Source organism: Anopheles stephensi, chromosome 3, assembly GCF_013141755.1.
Source record: "Anopheles stephensi strain Indian chromosome 3, UCI_ANSTEP_V1.0, whole genome shotgun sequence".
Taxonomy (NCBI): domain Eukaryota; kingdom Metazoa; phylum Arthropoda; class Insecta; order Diptera; family Culicidae; genus Anopheles; species Anopheles stephensi.
Window position 1 is genome coordinate 43,691,111 of NC_050203.1, and position 17,447 is coordinate 43,708,557.

General features: G+C 40.7%; 1 protein-coding gene across 3 annotated transcripts in view; it reads right to left on the reverse strand.

The window, feature by feature from the left end:
* Window positions 1–15,639, reverse strand: part of LOC118510963 (trichohyalin) — a 29,280-nt gene extending 13,641 nt beyond the window's left edge. For 2 of the 3 annotated variants that reach the window (XM_036053430.1, XM_036053429.1), the window contains exons 1-14: window positions 14,805–15,639; window positions 12,401–12,480; window positions 11,428–11,658; window positions 10,058–10,267; window positions 9,832–9,984; window positions 9,509–9,747; window positions 9,277–9,426; window positions 8,487–8,583; window positions 8,290–8,345; window positions 2,129–2,218; window positions 1,986–2,063; window positions 1,679–1,846; window positions 1,109–1,600; window positions 812–928 (exon numbers count right to left, since the gene is read on the reverse strand). In XM_036053430.1, coding sequence (XP_035909323.1) covers window positions 812–928; window positions 1,109–1,600; window positions 1,679–1,846; window positions 1,986–2,063; window positions 2,129–2,218; window positions 8,290–8,345; window positions 8,487–8,583; window positions 9,277–9,426; window positions 9,509–9,747; window positions 9,832–9,984; window positions 10,058–10,267; window positions 11,428–11,578 — 2,001 coding nt within the window. In that variant the 5' untranslated portion in view covers window positions 11,579–11,658; window positions 12,401–12,480; window positions 14,805–15,639. The remainder of the gene's footprint in view (window positions 1–811; window positions 929–1,108; window positions 1,601–1,678; window positions 1,847–1,985; window positions 2,064–2,128; window positions 2,219–8,289; window positions 8,346–8,486; window positions 8,584–9,276; window positions 9,427–9,508; window positions 9,748–9,831; window positions 9,985–10,057; window positions 10,268–11,427; window positions 11,659–12,400; window positions 12,481–14,804) is intronic. The other variant, XM_036053431.1, reaches the window with a different exon arrangement.
* Between the last annotated feature and the right edge of the window lie 1,808 nt (window positions 15,640–17,447).

Sequence of the window (17,447 nt, forward strand, 5' to 3'; positions counted from 1 at the left end):
GAAATCCAAAACATGCACAAGAAACAGGTACATCAAAGCATGTTTTCACAATGTTTATTCACGTAGCCAAATAATGGAGCTATAACAAGCGGTACAAGTAGTTAGAATGGATCAGATAATTAAAAAATGCTTTGCTTCGTAAAGTCATGTATCACTACTTTTTACCATGAAACACGATAGGAAATTAATTAAAGAAGAACAAACACCACTGCTAGATATAGATAAAGTAGCTATGTTAGAGATTTACGGCCATTTTTACATGTACGGTACAAGAACCACTTTATATTTGTGAGAAAAAAAAAACACATCTTACGTCCGGTTCATAATGATACAAATAATGAAAACTTATATTCTTTTCAATCTGCTGGAAGAGCATCAGCTAAACAGCTTACGGGAAGCTCTTAACATGTGAACTATTGAAGCATGCTAACTTTCCACGCACAGAATAAATGAATTACAGACGCGTGGGCTATCAAAAGATAAACTTGAAAGTTTTTTTTCCAATTCCCAAAAAGAGGTCCATCAATCCGTTGACTCTAGTTGCATGTGAACAATATGAATGTTCACCAAACAAATCAAAGATTATGGTCCAGCTGTTTGCTTACATCAAATACTGTTTTGAGCTTTTCATTGTTCACAATTTTTGGTTATACTCCGAAAACGTCAAATTATTGTTTAATGATACAGTTCTATTTTGATGTCATTAAAATAATGAGATGAAAAATAGAAACCTTAGGACGCAATAATGATATCAAACAGCTAAATAATAGTTTGGCTTGTAGTGTACCGGTAGGTAAAGTTTTAGGCTTACTTGTGTCACTCGTAGCTCGGCTTGCGTGCGGCGCAACTCGTTCGTAGTTTTATCTGCCCGTTCCTGAGCACGGTCCAGTTCTTGTGATGTGCTTAGGGTGGATCTGCCAAACGTGGTCTGAGAAAAAAAAACACACACATTGTAGAATTGGACGTTGAGGCCAAGCTTGTTGACATCGAGGAGCGTTTCAATAGATAATAAGAGTATATGGAGCATTTAAATCGTTTGACTATAACAAACACATGATGAAAGATTTTTGTTTTGTTTTTGAACTTGTGGATTGGTTCGGCAGCTTACCTGTGACCGTTCCAGCTCGGCTCGGAGACGTTCATTTTCCAATTCTAATCGTGACAATCGCTGCTTAGCATGTTCCCAATCGGCTCCACTGCGACCCACGTCGCTTGCCGTCTTATGTTCAAGCTCTGCCTTGGATTTTCCTAGCTCACTCTGCGAACTCTCGAGTTTCGCTTCCAAACGATCCTTTTCAGCAAGAGCTCTATGCAGACGAGTTGTTAGCTTCTCCACCTCGCTATCCAAAGAGTGAAGCTTCATCTTGAACTCCGCGAGTTCACGTTCGTGTAGCTCTCGTTCTTCCTTTTTCTCAGCTTCGGCTCGATCGCGCTGATCGCGCAGCTGCTGCATCTGCTTTTCCTTATCTCCGATCGCTTCTTCCAAACTAGTCAACGCTCCTTCCGAGCTGCAATGGTGTGCCTGCATTGCGCTGAGCCTTGCCCGTGCCATATCAACTTGGTTATCCTTCTCCTTCAGCAAATCTTCCAAATTGTCAATCTGAAACAATGATCAGATCGCAATGCGACGGATTGGCGGAATGTCTGTGACTGAATCGCATCGCAGCTCAATACATACCTTTCTTTGAAGAACGTTAATCTTCCTGTCTTTTATGTCCATATGTTCTTTCAGTTCAGTAAGTTCCGTTTGTAGACGATTCTTTTCCTGAACTGTGTGCATTGTACCTTGTTGTTTCTTCTCGATCATACGATTTTTCTCTTCTAATCGATTGCGTAGCTCTTCAACCTACAGGATTGAACAAGATTTCCATTTCATTAAAAAACAGCTCTAGGAAGCTACCAAATCTCTAAGATTAGTGGATTTGGTTGCTCTCGCAAAAATCTGCTCAACGTTGAACAGCGGAGTGGCTGTGGCATTTACTTACATCTGATTGTAGCATGTTATAATGTTCTTCTTTAGCGCATAGAGATTCCTTGAGTACAGCAATGTGACGCTGATAATCCTATGGGTGGGCAAAACATATACGTTTGTGTGAAAGGCTCCAGTAAATAACTTAAAGTTACGAACCTGATGCTGCTCTTCAAGCGTCTTCATTTTGGCAGCCATTGCCATTATCTCTTGATCGCGGCGCGTGATTTCCAGGCGAAAATCATCCAGCTTTAAGGATAGATACGAAAAAAGTAGGTTTAATATTCTTCGATCGTCTACTAAAAAATATATCATGATTCCCTCGTCCCCAGCCTTTAGGAAAAGTAGTGAGACCGTAGACCGATGTTGTTTGTGACGATTGTCAGTGTGAGGATTATTGAAAATTCATTTCGAAGGCACTACTGTTCGAGAATGCTTGGCCCGGGACCGCTGATCGAATGGCCACAAAGTACTGTTTCGAACGATTAATGTATCAATTGATGGAACTGCTGTATTTCAGATTTAAATTCGTTTTTATTAGTCTTATAATAATACTTAGCAGTAACAACAAAAGCTGCTGAAATGATTTCGACCTCAAGTAAACGGCAACACAATATCGTTCAACTTTAAATGTACATACAACCGAAACACTTTAATGTTTTCAACCTTAACAATGCAGCGCTCCTACAGCCTATTCAGTAATACTGAACGCGAAATGTGTGGGTTTGTGGGTAGCTCGACATTTTCGTTTGCTCCACAGTTTCGTTTCGTTATCACTCGTTCTGGATTTGACGTTTAACTTTAACTATTAACGGTTCAATAATGGTGGTATTTTTTGGTAAAGATATCATGCGTACTTCCTTCTTTGGTTGTATTTAATACATGGTAACGCAATTGCTTGATGAAATATCCAAATGTTTAAAATAACACATTTTCTTCTTAAAATATAGGTAAAATCGCATGTATATATATTTTTTAAAGTTATTTAATAAGTTTCAGCGCCTACTCATCTCATAACTCAGTATCCATGTAACTTTGGTTATATTTTAAGTTCGTAGCTACAGATTTAGCTTGATTTAGCTGCATTCTACCGGAAGTAACGATCTTATGTATAATAGTGAAAGACGTGTACATATTAAATTGCTTGAGTACTATAATCAGCGTGCTGAATTATCATGAAATGAAAGTCCGATTTACGCACGCAGCTTTGGATTTACGCACCAAAGATGCCAGAGAGCACTGTTTGTAATTGACATTGACTGTTTTGCGTTAATGAGTTTTTTTTCAATTCAATTTTGTACATGGCTTCGCATTCGTCAGATAGGGTTTCCTAGTTATCACAATCATATCCAAGCAATATTCGATGTGAAATCAGCCACGCGTTTCCAAATGTTTTGTGTTACAACATGTTAAGTAATTGCAAATGCCATTCTGGATAAAACGGTTTATTCTTAAAAACAAAAAAAAAACTACTATTACTCTGCATTAGTTAGAATTTAAAGTACATTAATGCACTGCGCGGAAATAAGAAATACTAAACGAGAATTAAATTATCTCCTAAGCGTCACACGATCTATTGCAAAATAACTCGAGAGAGCAAACTAAAGGACTGTTTTCTATAAAGTGGCACTCTGTAAATGACTCGTTTCAGTTATAATCATACCTGTATCCATAATCATAGATACCATAATCATAGATGGCAGGCTAAGTATTTTGATATAATTTTGAAAACATTCTAAGGGTAATTTTGCTACAACGTCCCAGCAACTGTATTATTAACAAAAGATAACTTTCTAGTATAAAATGCAAATCTATTATTGCACATCGGCGTATTCATGAGGGATTACTTCCTGTTCAGTTTGAGTTTGATCATACCTTGTTTGGCATCATAATCAAAAATTCTTACGATGGGCTTCTACGACATGGGTTGTACTAGTGAGTGGAATGTTCTTAAAAGTTTACTTTAAAATGTTTGGAAGGCATTTCACAATACCACAACTCATGTTTGTTTGCGCTAGATTAAATACTTATATTCCTACAAGTTGGCGTTTAATAATTGGCATTATGCTTCTCAGAGATTTATGCTTCTAATTGTAGTTCTCTTTCTATCGTTGTCTCTCCATTAAGCTCACAAAGCACTGGGTATGGTATATTGATGAAATTGTACCAATGGTACGTCATGTTCCCCTTACTATGTACCATGTGTTGGCAAATTGTAAAATACGCTACATTCAATTTCGTATTTACAACTATGGCAAGTTTAGCTGGCAGTTTGGCAGTCTTGGAACATACATAGTGTACACCACACATCGCTATCAAGTACGAAATGATGGAGGTCTACCTTTCGTGGCATGTTTTTGCTTTGTTTTCGAATCTAACACGGCATGTAATGACATTCGATCGATGAATCGTTTCTAAAAATGCGTTAAATAAGACCATGCACTATCTAAACCACTTTCCCAGCTGTGCACAATATTCGTTGCCTACGAGTCAATGGATAAAGTATCGACATCGAATTTAAAACTTACTTGGCGCTTCATATCGTTTGCCCTGCTGTAGTCTAAGTCTAGTTTGGAGTATGGAGTAGGGTACGTGGTAGGATATTTGAAGAAGCCGCTGCTGTCGATGTTGTCATGCATGGTATGCAGAAAGTGTGAATGATCAAACGACGATGGATAGCGTGCAGTGGATGTGGAGGGTAGATGGCGTTCGTAAGGATATGCAGACGTGGTAGAAGACGGTAAGTTCGTTAGGGAACGAGTAATGTTTGGGTTGGACAGAAAATGATGCTGGGACAACAGGTGCTTCGTCTGGGATAGCATACTGTGGGGTTGCGATAGGAATGAGGTGGAATTTGTGGCGGCATTGAGCGTATTATTGCTGTAAATCGGTTTCGAAAGCAAGTAGTCGGTCGTCGGTCGGTACGCAGTACTTGCGAATGAGTTTTGCTGTGACTGCTGTAGCTGTTGTGGCAGAGACATGATTTGCTGGTTAAGCTGAGGCAGATGGTGCTGCAGATGATGGTGATAGTACGAGAGATTCGAATTGTTACTATGTGCATGGGAAATGGGTAAATGGGAAATGCTGGAGGTGTTCGGGTATGAACAGAGAAAACCGGACGCTGCTGCCGCGGAAGCAGCAGCCGAGGTGGTCATCCGCTCGTGTGGAATCGATGGCGAAGGATCGAGCACACCGCAAACGTTAGTGGAGGAAGATGAAGGTGCTGATGTGTGCGACGGTTGTGTAAAGAGTGTCGTTGCATGACTCATGGGCAGATTGATGCCACTATCGCCCGAGGCGGTTGTGCCCAGGGAGCGCATATTGAGTATGTTAGAAGAGCGGGATAGTGATTTGGTGGTTTCGTTTAGCAAGTTGGTCAGATTAGCCGATTGCGTGTAAAGATTGGCCGCATTCTCGGACAAATTGCAGTAGTCAACCATAGATGACAATGGCACACTGCCACTTATACTGTAGCGGCGAGCCGGCAATCGTCCGGAGCGCACATCCAACAGCTTAGATGTTGGGGCGATGCTGTGGTAGTTTGAATTTAGTACTGACGTTGGCTGGGCTGGATAAAAACTGCTACGCATTAAATCGGGTGTGGTAGTGGTGCAGTTGGCGAAATCAAACATCTGAAAATATGGCCATTTGAGAAAGAGAGGAGAGAGAAGACAACACTGGATGTTGGTTTGGTTCGTTTAACGGGTGTTGTTAATTTTTAACATTGATCTGTTAATTAGTTTGGATAGTGTTTGGTTTGCAAATTGGGGCCTAGTACATGGGGCATGCCGTCGATCTTATGTAGGCTGGAATTACAAGTATGTTCCATGTATTGCGTAAACGAATATGAGGATGATGTTCCTAGATTGCGCAACATGTAGGAAAAATTGGTTCTAATGAGGGTTTGTGATTGGGACGACAAAATAATAGTTGTTTGTTGAACTTAACAAAGAAATGATAAAAATCTAATGATCGGTTGCTTTGCGATCTTAAAAGTAAAAAGATATTATCGTTATCTCAGACGGCAGACGGTAGTATATGTTTAGCTAAACATAATCAGAAGCATAATACAATGTTGCAGTACAAATAAAGAGCTTATGCTTGTATATTAGAGTCTATGGCATCGCCAAATGCGTTAGCGCATTATTGCGTGTTAAATACCTCAAGAGACAAGACGTTTTCATTTCATTGTTGACATCGACATTAAGATATCAATGGTGTACACAATCAATCGAATGTTGATTTTCCCTCCTTTTCTTTGTTTGTTGATAATTTTTAGTTTGTTTTCTTATTGCATTGCACACGATGTACATTCGTTTCATGATCAATGAATTAGAAATTAGTTACAGCAATAGGATCTGCTAATCGATATGTATATATATATATATATATATATATATATATATATATATATATATATATATATATATAAATATTTATAAATTTTATGTACAGTTTCTGATTCATGGCTGATTAGTTTGCGGTAATAAAAAAATGTATGAACCTTTGTTTTGCCTCTACGTTTCGTCAAGAATCGCATTTGTGTTGACGAAAGAATTATTTTTGTTTTGTTTTGCTTATGATCACCGTCATCATCCGCCAAATGTTCGCATACATTGCTTTGCTATTGGTCTGGTGTTACATTCAATAGATTTTAATTGTTTGTTTGCGTATACGCGTGCCACATATAAATTTGCGCCAACTGTGAACGTGGTTATGAACAGGATAACAGCATTTACGTGTTTGAGGCTGTTTATACGTTTCATAACTTTGACATGATTGACAGAATATCGCTTTTTTCATTAAATGAACACACTTGCTCAGTCCGACTGTTGTGTTCGCTTTTCTTCTTTTGAACTAGCAGGATGCCTTCTCGAAACAGCAGCGCCAACGAACGACAGCATACGATCATAGTAGTAGAAAACAACCCTCACACTTACGCACACATACACCCACACAATTCAATGGCTGGCATACAAACGAACGATCGAACATAACAGTGCACTAAAGAGATGTACTCTTTCTCGGGTGTTTTTTTTTCGCATGAAATGTGGTACAAAACAAAAGGAAGAAAACAGAACAGAACAAGTAACCGAAAAAGTTATGTAGTAGTAGTAAAGGGAACGAATGAATAAAATCAATAGCGACATCGAAATGTTGTAAGGATGTGTTGACGAGCTACGGAGACAATTGACAAAGTGTATGCAAATTGTATGAACTCAACATTGGTTAGGTAACAAAATGACTCTCTCGAAATTAAGTTCTCACAGTGCGTGATCACCGTCAGCAGCATCAGTTTGATTCTAACAGCACAAAGGAAAATACAAACCGTTACGAATCGAAATACTAAACACAAACTGCACAAATTGAAGCAAATTTTACCGAAACAGAAACAGAGTCTAAGATGAATAAAAGATAAAAGAAAAGGAAATTTATGAAAACACCTGGGTAATAAAAACGTCAGACAACAAACAAAAATCGTTCTTTTACGAAAAATGAATCTTGTAAGACGCTTGAAAAGCTTCATGAAAGCCCTATGCGAATATGTACAAGAAACAAGACAGCGAATGTGCATCGAACATCTAATCCAAATGTTACACAATGTCACAGCGACATCGACAACGAGGGAGCGAGAGAGGGAAAGAGAGAGAAAGAGAGAAATATAAAGAGAAAAAGTATGAGCCAAATCGAAAGGAGCGAAAGATAAAAGAGTACAGACAAGACAATCGAGTAACAAATTGAAAGAGAACGTATGAAACATAACAAACAAACATAAACAAGAGTCGCACAGTGGAAGAGAAAGAGAAAGATCGAAAGAAATAGCTGATCCCACGTGTGTGGGTGTATGATCGCTAGCGTAGTTGCTAATGCGCACGGTTGTTTTAACAAATAAGTTATCATAATTCTTTCGCCAAACAACAGGTAAGTAAGCGTTAGAAGCGAAATGTACTAAACCGAAAGAAAAGTCAAAAAAGGATGGTGGTAGCTGAACCAAAAACTTTAAAACTGGTGTAAATTGAACAAACGCGTTGAAAGCTCGCGGCACGAAAGATTTGTGTAGCAATATAATGTAGGTGTAGGATGGTTTGGTGTGGTGGTAGTTTGATAAGAAACAAATGAATTAAAAAATGCTCGTTATTTTCATGCAATCAAAATCATCGATACAAAACAAGACGGGATCCTCTCAAATTGTCTCTTTCGATCTGATTATCAAACACAACGGAAACGTGTTCTTTGTATGCCGCACAAGAGCCTGACGCAGTCAATTGATTGAGTTAGGTTGCCGGTGTTTAAGCGTTAATAGGACTAACAAAACTCACCTGTTTCTGAGCGAGAGCTTGCATTTGTTGGAACATCTGCCGTTCTTCTTCCTTGCCTAGAAGCGAAAAACAAGTGTTTCAGTAATGGTTGCGATTGAACATTTAGGAATGAAAATGAAGCGTGCACAGTGTGTGAGTGAGTGTGTGTGTTGCTGGTTTGTTTTCCATTGTTTAGTATGTTTGTTTGTCATACGCACCCATGCCTTTGCTTTGTAACATTTCTAATAACTTTTTTATGCTTTCGTCTCTTGCTTGAAGCGTTTGTTTTTGAGTTTCTATTCGCAGCTCCAGTTCCTGAGCAAAATAGAAATAAATAAAATATATCGATGAGTTTCTGTGACTGATGCATGTACATAAAGGCTGGTACAGGCTAGTCGCAATGAGTTCCAACATAACTACTGTTAGTTCAAGTATTTATGCAAACTGAACAGCGTATACAGTTAGAGTAACGATCATGTTGAGATATCAGGTGCAAATCACATAACACATCATTTATACTTATGTTGTGTCAAGGCCAGGACATTTGGATTTGAAGTTTGTTGTTCTTTCACTTCTAATTAGGTGTAAGTTGCGTCCGCTATGATACAGCCTCGCAACGCAACGCAACGAGCAACGTAACCGTTTCGCTCTGGGAATTAAATCGTTGAACATAACACCGATTGAAATTGTTGATCAGAATTGTTAAACAACACCTTTTATAAAAATAAAACTCTATTAGAAGGTGTGCATATAATTATAAATGAAAATTTCGCTGATTGCCAAGCACCACAATCGAGTTGAAAATTTCCCCTTGCTGAACGCAGCTGAAATATTCCACTGAGTAAATCAAAAGTTGCATTATATGATTCGAAACCACAGAAAGACGATCAGGAACCAAGATTAATTTTCTAGATTGGGGCAAACAGTAATTGCTTCCATTTCCAGAAATACACCCTTATCACAGAAATACTCCAAAGTTATGCAGCAGGGTAAGCATTGGTATGTTACCTTAATGGTATCGCGTAATATTGAAATCTCCCTTTGCAGATGTTCGTTCTCTGCGTACAGGGCTTCCATCTGCTGCTGCATTTCGATGTTTGGTGCCCTCATGCGTAATCTCAACTCCTCTTCCAGTTGCCGCACCAACATTGCTTGTTTCTGAAAATGAGGGAATGGAAAGCAAATGAGTGCAACTATCGATAACAGCGTTTCCCGCGACTTGCGATTCAACCGGCCTCACCTGGTTTTCGCTGTTCAGCAACTTCAGCTGATCGTTGATCAGGCTGTACTTAGCGCTTTCCTCTTTCCGAAGAGCTCGTTCCTTCTTCAACTCGGGCGACCAGAATGTTTTGATGCTGTGCATCGAGCTTCCGAGCTTTTGATTGGTAAGCTCGAGCTCTTTTTTTAAGTTGCCCAGTTCTCGTTGCAACTCGCCATTTTGTACCTGCAAATCCCCTAAATATCCTCGCTCCGGCATTGCTGTTGTGGTGGACAAATAAGAAAAAAAGGGGAAAGCATTGTTTACCATTAATGTCATACTCAGCACTTTCTTGTGCCCCTTACCTTGTCTTGGTGGTCGACCATAGAGTTCCTCCTCTAGATAGAGTCCCCTCTCCAGTGATCTGTCGCGGGAACGATCACGTGGCTCCCGTATGGGTATGAATTCTCGATCGTGGGGATCGACGAGACCCCTGTCCAAAGATTGGTATCGAGTTCCTGTGCGAAATGGGTAAAATTGAGGTTGCATGAGATTGCTGACCGCGGAGAGAAAAGGCGTTTCAAACCGTACTTAATTGCTCGCGTGGATACTCCAACGAGTGCGTGGGAGCTCGAGTCGCGCTTCTGCTGCGATGGTGACCACCAGCAGGGCTGATGGGCTCGTCCATATCCCGATAATATGGACTACCCATGGCTGTAAATGAATTATGATGTGGATAAGACTTCCAGCTGTAGTTCAGCGGAGAGTTAGTTCCTGAGCGTGATTGGTGTGTATTGGGCCCTATAAGAATGGGGAAAGGTGACGTACATGAGCTAAAGATGATTCTACCGTGAATCGAAAGCCAAACACGGATAGAAGGAAGATAAAATTATATAGTAACTACATGCTGGATGAACACTATTCATATACAGTACAACTTGTTCGCGTGCTTTGCGTGAAACGCTTGGCAAACCACAAACAGGGTTCAAAAGTGCTACTCTTTAAGAAAAATCTGCGATAAACAAGGTAAAATCAGATCGCTAACTATGCAATTAACAATTGTTGGCTGAGTGTTGCGAGTGTTGTTGAAGTCGTCTGACTGAGTAGTTTGTAATGGGACTCGGAGACTTATTTACCTGTAATTGTTCTTTGAATGAATCTTGTAAGGTTAAAAAATACACGAAAGCTTGCTTTAAAATAGCCGAAGTTGTACTGTATTTTGAAAAACCACTGACCTTAAAAATCTATTAAAAAAAATACAAAAAACTGCAACCCCAGAAGTCTGATTACAATGCTGAGTTAAAAGACATAGCACCACTGAAAAGCGACCAGACTGAGTTCGAACACGGAGCATTTAAGGAGCGCAGCAAAGCAAAATAGTGGATCGCGCTTACAAACACAAAAACTAATCAAGATTTTTCAAGCAGCAGCAAACGGTACTTCGCGTTCTGCACTTTGCTTAACAGAGCTTAAATGGGGCATTCTTCATTGTTCAATTCGCTCTTACAAGCTAATAACGGAGTGGGGCAAAGGAGTTTCTTACGAAAATTGTTACAAAAACCAAAACTTCTCTACAACGAGGTATATGAAAGATTCGTTTAATTCTGCAGCTGCTTGTTTTTACTAAGAGGAAGCGACTATTGTTGTACACAGTTCATGATTCACATCGTGAACACGAGGATGTCGCGATTGATTTGAGTACAATGTATGTAGGTCTCTTATTATTTATTGATTGCTGTTCAAGTTGGATGTACACTACGCATTTTTTGTTCGTTTGTTAAGGAGTTTGAGCTCCCGAGCAGCTGGCACTGAACATAATGGCATGAGGAAGTACAAATTTCAGTACGAAGAATACTGAAGGTAAAGTAGAAGTTTCCGTACGTAAAATTGTAGATATAAAGAGAAAAGAGAGGCAATACAATACAAAATTACAATCAATGTAAGAATGATAATTATTTCACCTAAAGGTCTTCCTCGGATTCCGCCGTAGTCTCGTGAGGGCGACTTGTCAACAGTCGGCAGTTCAGTTAATCGTCTCGTTGGTCGACCAGGGCTTCTAGTACCGGTAGTGCTTGGATTTGCTTGACCTGTGCTGTAGACTTCGCGAGACATAATATGCCGCGAACGGATCGCGGTCTAGATTGTGTTCTGCAGCTTTAGAATTGGCTATGCTTGGGCTTTTTGCTTTTTTACTTTATAGTGTTTTTTTTTTTGGGTTGTTTGTTTGTTGTGGAATTGATGGTGGCGCATTTTCACATCATGTGTAATCGGTGCATATAAAGAAAAGCAACATAGATAGGATGAGTAACAACGAATCGGATTCGGAATGGGTTGAATATTGCAGGTGCATCGCTACAAAAGAAGAAGCTGTACGGACTAACTCGTTCTAGTGTGAAACCACGCATAAAACAATGACTATAGATACTGCCGCAACCGGGAAGGATGAATAGTTAGAATGACCAATAGTGTAGTGCTATATGAAGCTATGCAGCGAAACCCGTATTTGCTATCGGTACCTCACGCATGAAACATTGTGCCCGGTGAGAAATGCCGGTGACCAATTTTACGTATTAAGTAAACTATTATGCAAAGTAATGATGAAGACATTTGCTTTAACATGTAAGCTATTTCAAACTCATCTTTTAAACACGGGCAGAGTATGAATGGGATAATATCAAGAAAATTTACTTTTACGATAGAGTAATAGTCATTCAAACAGCAGGTACGGTACATGAAACAAAGATGAAAGCTCTTTCCACAAATGGGTCAGCGACATGGGCTTTTTAAGAACATAGTACGTGACATTGTTTGGTACAATTAAATCTATGTGTACTGGTCTATGACAGTAAGTATCATACATCGGGTGTGCTGGATAATGTTTTGATTGCGGAAAAGATTTAACGTACACGGCTACACCGAAGAACAAAAACTCACCGTATGGGTGTTGATTCAGGTTGAAGCGAATCACGGTGAATTACCTTAACAAACCCTTGTGCCCGATGCCGCAGAACCGACTGATAAAACAAAACACAAACAGTTGTAACAAGTGTTTCAGTTCAACATCTTAAGCAGGCACATTACACAATGTTGCATGGAATGAATTCGTTCTAAAGTTTGTTGCAATAGTTTGTGTGACATGGTGATAGTGAGATCCTTGGACTTAACACACTAAGGCGTGAAAGTGGTTGGTTCAGTTATAGGTTTAAAGTATGATAAAAAAAAACTCTGTTTAGGAAAAAGTTCATTATTCTTCCTGTATACATAATTCAGATTTTTTTTTCAAATGATATAAGATTGATTTGTTCATAACGATACATTTTATTTTGTGTTCTGCTTCATGATTAGAAAGTTAAATGGAAACAAGGGATAGGGAAACAATCGACATGAATCATATGGAAATGCAAAAGCATTATCATGTGTTACGAATGACAGTGCAGTGGTGTTGGATGAGCTAATTGTTTGGCTTTCTGCGTGTTTACTATCCTGGTTTTGAAATAATGGAAGCTCTATGCAACAACAGTAAAACCGATCAAACGTTTCTGATGGTCCTGTGGCCGAGGCGACAGCGTCGTCGGTCATCACAGGGCAGGACCGGAGTTCCAAGCCCATCTAGATGGTCCGTACGCAGGGCTGACTAACTAGTTTGCGGGTAAAACACGAGTCAAGCAAAGCCAAAAATGGTAGCCGGAGCAACTAATAGCCACTACCAACACTTAAAACTAAAGATTGAATTATGTGAAACAGGTCTTCGATGATACGGTGCTTCGGAGCAGGCCAATTGATCGTCTGCATCATATTTCAAATTAGGTTGTCCGATTGATTGTTCAATTGCATCCGTGTCAATTATAAATGAGAATCGAAACGATTGCTCATTAGCGCACAGCCTAGAAACCGTGAGCTGTTGTACTTTTGTTTTTTTTTGCTCGAATTTGTTAGCTTTTATAAAATCGAATGAAACATGTGGAATGCTACACAATTTTGAAACTTTCACTTTGCTTTGGCATCGTGTCACAACATTGGTGTCCTGTTTTTTTTGTTTGTTTTAATCAAAATAGCAAGCAAGTCTCAGACATGCTTTGTTTATTTGTTGCAGCACCACTGCGCTGTTTTCTAAGAGCTGTTGTATTCGCATTGTACGAAAAAATAACACATGTAAGCTGGTATTAAGCAAACGCAAAAAATATATATAGCGCCCTATTAAGGTCCTCTTGCTCTCGTTAAATCTATCACACACAGTCTCATACATAAGCACGCAGGCGCCTACACAATTTAGCTCGCAGCAGGTAGTATGAATGGAGCAGCACATAAGATTGCTCTGTCCTGTCGCTGCTCTCATTACTAAGGTAGAGTACCGATGTAGAGGGCCCAGCAATGAATAATAATGGCCCAGCAATAGCAATGAATGAGCCATGAATGTGACGATGCTAAAGCCAAACGGCACACCACACTATACGAGAATCTGCACATCGCACCAATTGGCCGATCGCTGCCTAGCGAATGCTAATTGTGGCCCAATGGCTCCAGCGGTCCGGCACGTTTGTTCTAAAAAATCTTTCAATATTGATCCTCCAAACCACCCAAAGGCGCCCAAAGGCGAGACATGCCTTCTGTATGGCATGTTCAGTTGTAGCCTGAAATGATCCAAGGAAATGGAACGGGTCCATGAAACAAGGAGCATAAGTGGAAAGAAGAGCATAACGCTGAGAAGAGCATACAATTCAAGATTTAGAAAAAGCGTAAGTGCTCATAAGCAATTGGAGCGGAGCCAGATGAAGTAAGAATGCGACTCAATACACAGGGAGAGAGAGAGAAGAGAGAGAGAGAGATAAATAGTAAAATATTCAGAGAGAAATTGATGGTGAGTGACACAGATCCGGAGAGGAGCTGATGGAGAATTTATGTTTTCTATACAGTGGCCCCAAGTGGACAGAAATAATATCATTGGGCTTGTATTCTAAAAATAACAACCATACCATTTCATAAAATTGGTACATACAAGTGAGGGGCCGGGGACGATGGTGTGGGAGAAAAATGCTTACATATAACTGGCAAAGGAAGATTTTCACACTTTCGGGATGATAGCGAAACTCTGTCTGTCTTCTCTCTTGCTTCTCCCGCACCTGAAGCGCGTGCTAGAGGTGTTATTTTTAACAAAAGCTTCTTTTTCTAGTACCACCACCGCTCAAGGATGTGGGTTCTGGGTAATCTGGTAACCTTGCTGCTCCAAATTATGATGACGACAGGGATGATGGTGATGATGATGATGATGATGCTGATGATTTCGATGCGAGCTTCATGCGATACAACACTGGCACGGCCGCATTGCCACTGAACGCACCTCAAAATGACGGAGAAACAAATCACTTAGTTCGGGGCTAGTGAAACTGTCGCACGGCAAGGAAGTAGTATTGGAACACAGCCGACGTGCACCAACCAGCAGTAGGTTGTTGGAAATTAGCTCGGCCCTCTATCAACACTTCATCCCATCGAATGGCGGTCGGCAGCCACTTTCTGTTCACTTCTGTACGGCAGCTATATTTTCTCCGCTCATCGCTTCATTCAAACACTGGCACACGAAAACTGCTTGTCAATTGTGTAGCGGAATGGCGGAATGGTGGAATGGCGACACGAGCAAGGGCGGTTCACAGCAACTTGCGGCGAGGAGAGAAGAACTAGACCAGCCAACGGCATGCTTATCTTGCTAGCATTTTCGGGGCCCGTTACGCTCCACAGCACCCCATCACCGCGTGCCGTATTCGATAGTCGACAAAACCATTGATTTTGTGTACGAGATTTAACGCACTGTACTACTGCACATACCACTGAACACACCACTAGCACAAGTACCCCGCGCACAGCTTTTCTCTTTTAACGATAACTTCCTTTTCGTCACGGCTAAACTAATGACCGTACCGTCGAACCTGAGCGTACGAGGAACAAATATGGAGTAGTCGCTCGCACATACCGCAACGGGAAAGGTTTCATATTTTTCTAACCCACAGCTATTCCACCACAAACTACTACAATACAGCGCGCTGGGGAAACGAAAATCTTCCTCCTTAAATGTGCATACACCCGAGAACCACACAACTGATGTACCGTTTGCTCAAGCCCGTTCGCTCGACCACCCAAAATCTTTGACTTGGCGCTACAAAACTGGCAAGAAAAGAATCAATGAAAAAGCGCTGTTCGTTGCAATCTGCGGTGCGCATGCTCTTTGGCTAGTAGTGGCGTGCACAAATATTGGTGTGATGGCCGCGTTTGACATAAACGTATATCAAACGCTCAAACGCCGAGCTTCGGACACACAACAGCCTGTTACAAGCTTCCCAGCGATGGCTATAGATAGACTGCGCCGCTGAGCGGTGCTGGTGCATTAGCTTTGCATCGCTTCGCAAATATTGGTGAAGCTTTCTTTCCTTGCTAGCGGTGGTTTAGCAAGAGATACTCTATCACGTGTGCCAGCTTACGCTGAGAAAACGCTTCACCGTCATGTTACGCACAACGAACTGTTATTGATTTTTAATGCATTAATGTACCCGGCCGTATCAATGAATCGAAGCTCAACTGTGCGGCTTGTTCCGAACGAATGCGTGGCATGGAACGTGCTGATGAAATAATGACCAAGCGCCTCCATCGCTCCGGTTAGTTTAAAGAGGCGAATGAAGTCTTTAAGTCTCAAAGCCTCTATAAATAAACGAAAAAAAGCTCCGGTTAGTTTGACCTATTATGTTATGACTTGCTTGAGAATTACGAAAACAAGAAAAACAAATCAAAATGTTCAAATGGAACGGACAGATTAAGCTGCAAAGTTGCAAAGTTAATGCTCCAAATTGTCAGATCGCCCGGTGATCGACCGAGGCTGGGGTCGAGGCCCCAGCAAGCGTATCACTAACATGGAAAAAAATCCATTCTACCGTTTCCGTTTAAATTTTTGAATGCTTGTCAATCGATAATGCGAATAATAGAAGCCAGATGAACGTGTTCGCGTTTTCTTGAAGTTTGCTTAATATTTATATTAAAGATGCATTTTGAGTGAGAAATTAAAAATGCTACTGGACCGGGACAGAAATTGTAAAACTAATTACATTTTTTAAGGACGGCTTCAAGCCGTCATAATTAAAAAATAAATAAATAAATACATTTTTCAACGGTGCCCGGTGGTCGAGACGACTGCGGCGCCGGTCTTCATACGGCAAGACCGGGATTCATCTCTCATCCCAACCGATTTCTCGTGGTGAGAACTGACTATCCAACTACGTGGTATCATTAAATCTAGTAAGCAAAAAATGGAAGGACTGACCTATAAGAGGTTAGGCCAAAAAAAGCAAGAGAGAGATAGAGGGGTGCGATCATGCATCCCTTTAAGAATAAAAAAATAACTTTGCTTGTCTGTTACTGTCGTATAAAGATGATAACAATTATTATTATCCATTCTGCCTCCAGCTTCCGTGGTGATAAGACGTGTTTCGCTCCCAAGCGTCCTACGGATCATTTGTGTACGGCAGATAGTTGACATTGTTCTCGTGTGCGATTGCGTAATCAACGTGATTACCAGTATCGCACTAATCGGTGTCTCCGCCTTTTTCCGGCATTCTTTCGGAGTTAGTGTTTATCAATCGAGTGGCGCCTAGCCCCGATCAACGTGTGTTTTTAATATTGTGAGTTTGTGTATCTGTTCAGCGTATCGACGCTGCATCGTCGCATCGATCGTGAACCGTCTAGTGTGTGTGTGTTGAACTTGAACAAGTGCCATTGAGATCGATAAAGGTACCGAGAGTGCCCTACAAAAAGGTACAAAGGAATGTACTAAAGTAAAAAAAAAACATTTGGCACCACAGCGCCACGCTAAAGATTCTCCACTCTTCCCGAAACGCGACGCTGACCCCTCAATTCCCGCTCCCCAAATGGCCAGGAAGGCGCCTAAAAATAAGCGATCTTCTCGGACCGCAGCACCTGTGGAAAGCCTAGCTTTTCCAAC